The 11,507-nt window shown below is 38.2% G+C and overlaps 1 protein-coding gene across 1 annotated transcript in view; it reads right to left on the bottom strand.

Annotated features, from left to right (window-relative positions):
- Positions 1–2,521: 2,521 nt before the first annotated feature.
- Positions 2,522–11,507, bottom strand: part of LAMP3 (lysosomal associated membrane protein 3) — a 32,580-nt gene continuing 23,594 nt past the window's right edge. Inside the window, exon 6 of the mRNA XM_065942849.1 lies at positions 2,522–4,244. Within this exon, the coding sequence (XP_065798921.1) occupies positions 4,111–4,244 (134 nt within the window). The 3' untranslated portion in view covers positions 2,522–4,110. The remainder of the gene's footprint in view (positions 4,245–11,507) is intronic.

Below are 11,507 nucleotides of genomic sequence, written 5' to 3'. Positions count from 1 at the left end.
ATTTTCCTGAGCCAGAGATCAAACCTGCATCTCCTGCCTTGGCAGGTGGATTCTTTACCACTGAACCACCTGGGAAGCCAGTATGTAGCAACAGCCTCTGGGAGGGAAAAGTTATTCACTCCAGGACAGCAATAGGATAGTGACACCTTTTTTACTATGTACCCTTTTGCATATTCTGAATTTGGTACCTAAGCACATAGTGTTTTAAACATTCTGTTTTGATGTAACTTCAAACTTACAGAAAAGCTGCAAGAATAGCACCCTTCTCCTCTATATCCCAAGTGTTCATGTTTTACAATGTTTGCTGTATCTTTTTCTCTCCAGGTACCTAATCACACACACACACTCATATACTCACATTTTAAAAACCCATCTGCAAGTAAGTTGCAGACATGATGCTCTTTTTTAGTCCTAGTTACTTTAATATGTATTCTCTAAAACAAAGAGATCCTCTTACCTAACTATGCTCTCTAAGCCGACTTGGGCTTGATCCTGGACATCCATTTCTATCCTGCAGTTGATTACTACTAGGCCCATCCAGCTTATTGCTCGGTGAATTTGCCAGAATCCAGCTAAAAAATGATCACTTCTGGATATATGTTTGCTTCGTCTCCCAAGGTCAAGTGTTCCAGGACCCAGTAACATGCCAAGAGCTGCTTTTCAAAGTGGATGTATTTTTCTGCTGCAAATGGCATGGTCTTGGCCTTGCTTCAGTTGCCCGGGGACTGTGTCATGATTCTCCCACTAGGGTTTGCCAAAAATTTTGTACTGTACCCTTGCCCACTACAGAAACCTCCAGCACTATGAGGTCTTTCTAATTGTAAGGCTCAAGCAGCAGAGCTGATTGCATTGTGGCCTGGAGTTGTTGTTGTGCCTGTTCCTGCCTTGGCCCCACACAAAACCCATCACTTTCTGTGTCACTTAGTAAATGGACCAGAGGAGTTTTCCTAGCTGTGGAATGTTGCCACCGGAGCCAAAAGAGGCCTAGCTGGCTCTGTGCTTCCTCCTTTGTGGAAAGGGTGCAAGATGAAAAATACCTGTATTTTATCTTGGAGGGGATATTCTGGTACATCCTTGATCCTCTGTGTCTTTAAATTCTTCAGTGAGGTAGTCAGTCCCTGAATCTTCACACTTCCTGGAACACATGTGTTTAACCAAGGCCTCCAGCATAATAATTGCTTCGAGCTTGTCCTGTCTAATTAGCATGACATCATCAATGTAGGGTTCAGTGTGATATTCCGTGGCATATCTGTGTGATCCAGATCACTTTGGATTATATTATAACAGAGCATAGGGGAGTTGACAAATTCCTGAAGCAAAGCTATAAATGAATTTTATAGAGCATGGACCAACAACCTACCTTTGTAGAAAGGCAAATCAACCTGAGCAGCGGCTGGTTCAGACTACCAGCGCCAGGGCTTGACAGGCTGTTCTCCCGGGGGTGTGCTCCATCTGGGGCAGAGTTGGAAGGAAGACTGGAAACAGTCCTACTACAGTTACCCTTTGTATAGGTTACTATTAAGCAACTTTTCTTGGTGTATGTACTGGAATTTCTATACCTGAGTTTCCCCCCCAAAAGTAAATCAGTAATTCTGCCTTGACAGTGGGCATGGAGTAGACAGCTTCCAAGAAAAGCTCCCTTGATTTCTGCGTGTCCTGGTCTTCACTCCTACATTGTATTAATATCAGGGATAGAGTTGGTGTGACAACAGAATATAGCAGAAGCGATGACATGCCACTTCTGTGACTAGGTGGTCAGTCTCTCTCTTGCATCATTGCTCTGGGGAAAGCCAGCCGCTATGTTGTGAGCATGCCTATGGCTATGCTAGACGGTGTGAAATTTGAAGTGATCCTTCAGCCCCATTTGAACTTTCAGGTGACTTCAGCTCTGGCCAACAGGTGAGCCGCCACCAGGAGAGAGACAGTGAGCCAGAACCAGCCACCTAAGCCACTCCAAGACTTCTGACCCTCAGAGACTGTGTGAGATAGTAAAAGTTCGCTGATTTAACCTGCTAAGTTTCAGGGCAATTTGTTACATAGCTATCGATAACTAATACAAGACCTCTTCTTATTTATCTCAGCCTCTGCCAGACTGTCTATCATTTTGGAAGTCCGTAATCAATGTTGGTTGGACGAATGAATGAATGGTAAATTGCGGCAGCACTTAAATAAACCAGTAAATCATTCAGGTAGTCTGGACAGAGAGTTGAGAAATTTAATTTGTATCTTCAATATAGTTTGTCTTCTCAGAAATTCAGTTTCTCTCAAATGGGTCTTCATGTCTAGTAATAATGTGGCAATGGAGAATAGAACAAAATAAATTATTATTGCTAGGAAGATGATTTAGCTTATTGATTGAAGCAACAACCTCTACTAAGGTTGTAAACAAAATTTTTAATAGCACAAAAACCGAATTACAAGAAATGAATGACATAAGTTAATCTCAAAAATAAGTTTTTATTACCAAAACTTTTAATACAATTCAATATTCTATTAAGACTAAAGTTAGGACTTTGCCAACAGTATTGAGACATAAGAGAGCAAATCAGGAAAGTGACTGTGTCCTCCAGGGTGACTTGAATTATTCATTTACTAATGAATGCTAGGGATGGTCTTTTCTGTTAGTATTCTGACTTAGTTCCTTTCTTTGGTAGTAAGAACAAAGAGGAATAAAATTCTTGGCTGCTCTACAGAATAAAATGAACTAGAGTAGAAAATGTGGCCATAAATCTGCAGAAGAAGCAAGTTACCACAAGAGGGGGATCTACGTTCAAGAAAGAAAAGGTGGTTAGCTGTTAGATTTCTCGTTCAAAGAAACAAAAATACCTTGAAAAGCTTACTTCTTTTCTTCATCTTTAGACTCACAGCTTAACAATCCCATAAAAATGAGAAACAAACATTTTACAGAGCCTCTCAATTTTCTTTGAGGGAGTAGAGAACTTCATTGAAGATAGACTCATTTCATTTTCTATTAAGTCCTCCTTTCATGTATTCTAATTGCTTGTCATTCTGGATAAAATCATTTCCTCTGTAAAAAGGAGCATATACCTGCGTGAGTCTTCAGACAGCACTTAGTGTCATCATTCTTGTATGCAGTTTGGGGTAGTGAAAAAACTGAGACCTTGGTACCAGACAAGAAGGAAGTCAAATCAAGCTCTCCTGCTTGTTAGCTAGGTGACACTTATGTGGCTCTGCCACTTGTTAGCTGGGAAATTCCTCAAGTCTGAGTTTACTCATATTTAAGTTGTGAAATTAAATAAGATGTATATAAACTGCTTAACCTAGTGTCTGGCATATATGTGTTCAATAGCAAAGGGCCATTATTAATGTTTCTTGCTTCTTATTTAATTCTTTTGTCTGTAGCCACCTAATTCTTAGTCTTTAGTGATTCTGAAGCGGGAGTCAAGACAAAAATATAAGCTGATCTATTCCTCTTGGTGTCACATCAAAAGTCTAGACCACTATGATACGTTGCTCTTTTTGAGGATTTTTAGGAAACATTTAAAGTGGAAAAGGAAGTAAGTCAATTGCCAGAGAGATGTACATCACACAAAACATAGTATAAGTACTGAAAGTATATTTTTTATGCAAAGCAGAAGCAGCTTTAAAAGTGGAAAAGATCAAGGGTAAAGTAAAGTTCCCATGTGAACACAGGTAACATTAATTACAATTGATTCTTTGGTTTATAATATGGAGTATTTACCACCTTACATACATTATTAATTTAATGTATCTCAAGTGTTCGGTTTCTCTCAAGTATGTTTTCTTACCTAGTAATAATGTGGCAATAGAGAATAGAACAAAATAAATTATTTCTAGCAAGATGATTTAACTTATTGATTCAATCAACAATAATAATTGACTTTGGTTAAAATATTTTCAATGAAACTAGAAATATTCTTAACTCCTCAGATCTTTCGTAAAGCAAACAAAAATATTTTTAAATTGATAAGCTGCTTGAACTTACATCTGAAATGATTTTTTGTTTTTTGTGAAAGATGATGGTTTACATGGTTGGGAGGATCCACACTCCAAGGGAAGTCCACAACATCCTGGAAACAGTGAAAAGGTTCTCTAAACTCCATGCTTTTCTTTTCTCCTGGGCACCAACTAGATTCTCTGGTATCCAGAATATTCATGCCTTAAACGGATTGCATAGACGATACAACCCACAGCGAGGAGACCAACCACGACGGCCGCAATCACAGGAAGCACAACTGTGTAGTCAGATGAACATTCATCCACTACGAGGAAAAATAAACACAATACAGCCAGTAAGGTTTAGTGAGGATAGACCAGAAAGCAGGCTATAGAGTGAGGAGAATATGAGCTTTAGAGTCAGACCTATGTTTGACTTTTACTTCCTGGGCAGGTTGTTTAAACTTGCAATTTACTCATTTATAAAGGAAGCAAATAATATATAAAGTTGTTAAGAGATGAAATAAGATAACCTTCTATTCTCAGCAATTAACAAAAATGTTTAATAATTGTTAGTCCTGTTTTCTGGAGAAGGCAATGGCAACCCACTCCAGTACTCTTGCCTGGAAAATCCCATGGACGGAGGAGCCTGGTAGGCTACAGTCCATGGGGTCGCAAAGAGTCGGACATGGCTGAGCGACTTCACTTCCACTTTTCCCTTTCATGCATTGGAGAAGGAAATGGCAACCCACTCCAGTGTTCTTGCCTGGAGAATCCCAGGGATGGGGAGCCTGGTGGGCTGCCATCTATGGGGTCACACAGAGTCGGACACGACTAAAGCGACTTAGCAGCAGCAGCAATTCTATTTCTTCCAGGTATTGTTCTCTGCAAAGTGGCTATGCTTAGTTAAATAGACTGTGTCACCATAAACATGATCTGTGGAAAATATGTGATGTTTCTCCACTTTATTAAACATGTTTGTCACACTTATAGTTCTCTTTCATTGCTTTTAGTGAGAAAAAGCATTAGAAAATAGACCTATTTATGAGAGCTTAAAAGTGAAAGTTTGCAAATTTGTCAAAACTCTTTTCTTTACTACATTAGAGGGCACTTATTCAGTTCATTTAAAATGTTATTGGCCTAGACTGGAGAAGGATGGAAAGTCCTGGGAATAAAAGGGAACTGAATTGAATACAAAAAATGAAAAAGTCTATCTATATCTTATTCAAGGATAGATGAGAGGATATACCCTTGAGACCTTCCATGAGCCAGTACTGAAATTGTGTTCTGCAGGAATAATCACCATTAACCCAGTTCTCACCTGAGGTCCAAAAAAAAGAATCAGGAGGGACAGGGAAGAGGGAATGGTAATTAGAGACTCCGGAAAAAAAACAAAATCCACACAAGATGGGAAATGTTCTTGTAGTATGCTATTTGACTTGACGGTGAAACATTTTTATACTATAATGATGCATACCTTATTGATTTAACAAAAAACAGTAATATAATCATAAAAAGGGTGGCTTAAGAGTATGAAATCCTTATCTTCCATAGCAAGAGGTTTAAAGTTGATAAATTAAGAAATAGGATAAGCTTTTAATTATTTTTTTAGAGAATTAAGGTGATAGTTACCCTGAGACTGTTAAAACTAGTTAAAGTACTTTATCTCTTAGAGGAGGGACAAGAAAATGTTGCTTTTCATGAATCCTTTTGGTATATGATAAGTTTGTTAGTTACATACTTGTTAAAATTATATATAATTTTGTCATATATAATATTGTACACATAAATATCCATAGATTTCTTACATAAGAAAGAACATAATGTAAGAAGTTAAAATAATTTGGAAAAAAAATACAAAACTGTCAGATGTTAAGCTTTAAGTCAGCTTTTTTACTCTCCTCTTTCACCCTCATCAAGAGGCTCTTTAGTTCCTCTTCACTTTCTGTCATTAGAGTGGTATCATCTCATATCTACTTTCCATATAGTTTTATACTATTTAATAAGACATTGTTTAAACATCTTCAAAATACAGAAAAGTTAACAAAATAGTTTTCTAATCACCTTGTTTCTTCCTCTTGAATTAATCACTATAAATCTTTGAGGCATTTGTTTTCTCTGCACATATGTGTGTGTATGCATGTGTGTGCTCATGTGCTTAAAGAAAAAGTACCGTATTTTTAAAAAATGATATATGCTCATTAAAAATAATTAAAATGATTTAGAAAGCAGAGAAAAAGAACAATCTCCCCAAAACCACCTACCCAGAAATTATCATTGCTAAAACATGGACAACACTATTGCAGGCATCTTTCTTTACAACTATAAGAATGGGTAGAAAAAGAAATAGAAATAAATAAAATAAGTTTAAAAATAAATAAAAATAAAATGGGATCATATGAAATCCATTTTAACCAAAATTGTTCATTGTAATGTTACTTGCATTTCAGAGAAGAAAAAAAAAATAAAACTAGAGGAATTACTGTGCCTGAAATAAATTTTTCTTTGTCATGGGAAATATTGTTACATAAAAGATGTCTTTAAAGTTCAAAAAAGATATAAAAATACACAAATTAAATAAATAAAATATTATGAAAGGCATTAAGAGGTTATAAAATAGAGATGTGTTTTCTAAGTTCTGTGTTTCCAATGTAGATATTATCTATTGATTCTGTTTTGAAAGATTAACACTAACAGATTCTCTTCCATCTCTGTTCTTCCCAACTCAAATTCTGAAGAGCCAGCTATAAACATTTTTAAAAACATTGTTCAGATTTACAATATTTCAATTTTATTTGATGACTATGATTTCTTTGGTTCCTAAAAATTTGTTTCAAATATAGAACACATTCATTTTTTAAAGTCAAAACAATACAAAATGCTGTACCTTGAGAAGTATCACTTCTACCCTTCTGCCATCTTACTGGTTCCCCCGTCAATATTAGATAACTACTTAGTTTCTTATGTATTTCTAATGTTTCAGATAGAAGCAAAGGTGAAAATATACTTTATTTCCCACTTTTCTCACTATTATGCATCATACATTTTTTATTTAATGATATATTTTGGATAATTTTCCTTATACATACATACATACATATCATCTTTTTTTTTTTTTTTTTTTTTTAGTAATTGTATAGTATTCTGTCGTGGGATGTATCTGTCCCAGATTGATGGACCTTTGGTTGTTTTTAATCTTTTGATATTATAAGTAATTCTGTGATGAAGACCATGTACATATATGATTTCATATATGAGAAGGAATGATAAAATCTCAGATCCATAACTGTTTAATGCTTTTTAAACTTAACTCTTAAAATAGATAAAGCACATTAAAAAAAAAAAACAAAACTGTGCTTTCTCTGTTCCTGAGAGATGTTTGCTGATATCCTTGTTTGTAATGTGGCTTCTCTCTGACCAAATTTCATTGTCAAGCTATATCTTTAAGGAGAGCTCATTGGTGCTGTTTCCCTTGAATTACTTAATGTTTAAGGAACTCTGCCTATTAACTTTTTACTCAAATAATATCTTGGGGCCACACTTTCCCTTAGGATTTTTTACACATTGGTCTGTTGTTTGCTGGCTTTAAATGTTATTGCAAAGAAATCTAAGGCCAGTTTCAAATTTTCCCCTTTATAGGTTATTTGCTTTTTTCAGAGGAAGGGGGAGTTTGTATGTCTAAAAAATTCTTTAGTTTTAAAGTTCTATGGCTTACTTTGGATATAACATTAATCATTCTGTATCAGCCTTTTTTTTTCCCCCCTGGGATACATTGTGCACTTTCAATCTCCAACTTCAATTATTTCTTTTAAGGAAACCTATTACATCTTAAAAGATATCATCTTTTTATTTTTGAACTCTGTACCTCAGAGGCAGCAGTTATCCCTACTTTAGATGATCTAAATACCTAGCAGCTTTCCTATAATGTAAGCTTAATTTTAAGCATAATTTTTATCTGCATTAACTGATTATCTCAGTCTTTTTCTCTATGAAGATAATTCAGTTTTCAGCTCTACCTATTCTGTCTTTTACCTGTTTCCATTTAGTATGTAAGTGTGTTAATTTGATGCTCAATTTGTTTTCTTAGCCGTGTAATGTCCTATTCACCTCACTCTTTCATTACAACTTCTCCTTTACAAGTCCTAGGGCTTCCCAGGTGTCACTAGTGGTAAAGAATCCACCAGCCAATGCAGGAGACACAAGAGGCACCAAAATTCCGGGACACCTTGATACATATTTGTTAATCAATGTTTGTTTTGTATGTAATTCATACATAATTCTTTATTCACATTATCATTGTGAAAACCTAGAAACAATAAAAATTCCCAGTAATAACAGAATAGCTATGTAAATTATCATATAACATTGATAGCATATTCAGGATAAGCAGCCACAGTAATGACATGTTGTACCTTTAGCAGCACAGAGAAACGCTTATGGAACCAGGTAAAAGGGATACCAAACCATGTCCTCTGTATGTTTCCAGTTTGTAAAGCAGTGTTCTTGAGAAGGAAATACAGTTGACCCTTGAAGGATACCAATTTGAACTGCACAGGTCTACTTATAGACAGATTATTTTCAATATTAAAAATTCCAAATAGGAAAAGGAATACATCAAGGCTGTATATTGTCACCCTGCTTGTTTAACTTATATGCAGAGTACGTCATGAGAAACACTGGGATGGAGGAAGCACAAGCTGGAATCAAGATTGCCAGGAGAAAAATCAATAACCTCAGATATGCAGATGACACCCTTATGGCAGAAAGTGAAGAAGAGCTAAAGAGCCTCTTGATGAAGGTGAAAGAAGAGAGTGAAAAAGTTGGCTTAAAGCTCAACATTCAGAAAACTAATATCATGGCATCTGCCCCCATCACTTCATGGCAAATAGCAGGGGAAACAGTGGAAACAGTGGCTGACTTTATTTTGGGGGGCTCCAAAATCACTACAGATGGTGATTGTAGCCATGAAATTAAAAGACGCTTACTCCTTGGAAGGAAAGTTATGACCAACCTAGACAGCATATTAAAAAGCAGAGACATTACTTTGCCAACAAAGGTCCATCGAGTCAAGGGTATGGTTTTTTCAGTAGTCATGTATGGATGTGAGAGTTGGACTATAAAGAAAGCTGAGTGCTGAAGAACTGATGCTTTTGAACTGTGGTGATGGAGAAGACTCTTGAGAGTCCTTTGGACTGCAAGGAGATCCAACCAGTCCATCTTAAAGGAGATCAGTCCTGGGTGTTCATTGGAAGGACTGATGTTGAAGCTGAAACTCCAATACTTTGGCCACCTGATGTGAAGAGCTGACTCATTGGAAAAGATCCTGATGCTGGGAAGAATTGAGGGCAGGAGGATAAGGGGACAACAGAGGATGAAATGGTTGAATGGCATCACCAACTCGATGGACATGGATTTGGGTGGACTCCGGGAGTTGGTGATGGACAGGGAAGCCTGGTGTGCTGCAGTTCATGGGGTCGCAAAGAGTCGGACATGACTGAGCGACTGAACTGAACTGAACACTGCTGTTCTACTTGGGATTGTTGGAGAATACAGGTACAGAGGAAACCACCTAAAAGCTGGGCCAATCTGTTTTACACAGAGATTTTCAGTTATGGGAAGTAGGACTTCTCTAACCCCTGGCATCCTTCAAGGGTCAGGCATACATCAAAGTTAACAATGGATGGATTATCTCCAGGTGCATGTTAGTGAAGGTTTCTACTATCTCTAGGTAGGTTGCAGAGAGAGAGGGTAAATTCAGTTCTCCATCAGCTGAAGGGAGAAACCGAGTTGGAACCAGCTGGATGAGCAGGAAGCAGGAGAGCCTAAGGCAAGGGACCAGTGCAGCAAGGCAGGATCAGAGGCCCCCTGTGAGGCTTCCTGGAGCCGGTCACAGCAGCCTACTGTGCTCAGAAGAGGATGAGCAGCCTCTGCAGTAACCTGTAAGCTCTAAGAGACAGTGGAGGCAGCAAGAAGTGGAGGTGGGGCAGCCCCAGGGGATGGAGGAGGAGGCCACTTCCAGATGCCCTGTTTACCACAGTCTCAATCTCACTACCTTCCCCTGGAAGACCCTCTTGAGACATCACTGCAATAGTGGGCAGAACTGTCAGGCCATCATGCAGCCGGGCATTTATTTACTAATTATTCAAACAAAACCTGTGTTCTTTGTTACTAGAATGTTAATTCAAAGCAGTTTTAAAGATCATAGGTGTGGGATGGGGGAAGGGATAGATCACAGGAGTCTAAGCAGCAGCCATCACTCTGAGTAACTCATTGAAGGTGGTAGAAAGGGAAATTAAACTCAAGTGAATTGCTTTACCTCTCTCTTTTATTTTAATTCGACTTTGTCTTCTATCTGCTGTGGAAGAAATTTCTATGCTAGAACCTTCCTTTAGTCGTTCTACAGGGCGGTTAGCGGCATGTTGAATAAACAACCCGTGCTCTGGAGTACAGAACCTAACAAGTACACTTGAGGTTGAACTGGAAATGGGAGTCTGGCGCAGGTATGGGCTGCTGCCTGTTGGAAGGAGGAGACTGAGACGGATGGCATCTCTCCAAGGCCAAGCCCTTGCTGTTCAGCCCAAGTCACTTTGGGGAACACTGGGTCCTCAAGTCCTAGGTTTGCATCAACACCTCCTATTGTAAGGAGGAGACAGGAACTCCTGACCCTCTCTTGGAGAGCTCTTGAAGCTGCGGTATACCCTCCTTATCCCTGTCATTTCTGAGAAAGTGGAGAGAGCTAAAACACCTCAAAGGAAAGCTGTACATGTCCCAGATAAGTGGTGCTTATAAAGTGGTTGCCGACTTTCATAAACTTTCTGTTAAAACTCATGAATGACACCTCTGGAAAATGTAGAAACATGACAACCATTTCTGTTAGTAAAAGTAGTTAAAAATATCCAGAAGTCCATTAATCTCCCCTCTCTCTGAAATAATAACCCAGTTCTGCTATTTAAATAGTCAATGTAATAGAAAACTATGAATAACTTTCCAAGCCACATTTTGATAGAACTTTTCCTCTAGACACCAATCACTCCCAATCAGGAATTTTCCGATTTACAGTTTTTTGTTTTGTTTTGTTGTTTTTTTTTGGTAAATGTTTGCTAAAAAAGGAAAGTGGGTAATAATCTTTTTAGGGGAAACACTGATTGGAAGTGCCACCTGGCACCATAACAACCATTTGCTTGAGTTACTTTACAACAGGAGGATGTGGTAAGGACATGGAGGAACTAACAATCTACTACCAACTGGAAGAACTCAGTAAAGGTCAAAAGGAGACACCACATGTCCTACCAACCTCCCAGAATCCTTCTCACTGGAATCCATCTTGGCTGAACAATGCGTGCACCACCAGGAAGGACCCTGAGTCAGAACGATTAGCCAGAGAAAACCTGGAAACTAATCCTATCATGATAAAATCCCGACTGTGAGCCACGTGGCAGACTAGTTCTCCTAGGTTCCTTTACCCTCCTGCCCCCAACTGGGTGCCCCTTCAGCAAAGTCTCTTGCTTTGTCAGCACATGTGTCTCCTTGAACAATTCATTTCTGAATGTTAGACAAGAGCCCGTTCTCAGGCCCTGACAGGGGTCCCC

Source organism: Muntiacus reevesi, chromosome 8 (assembly GCF_963930625.1).
Source record: "Muntiacus reevesi chromosome 8, mMunRee1.1, whole genome shotgun sequence".
Taxonomy (NCBI): Eukaryota; Metazoa; Chordata; class Mammalia; order Artiodactyla; family Cervidae; genus Muntiacus; species Muntiacus reevesi.
Note: the sequence above shows the minus strand (reverse complement) of the source record. Positions and strands in the feature narration are given on the sequence as shown.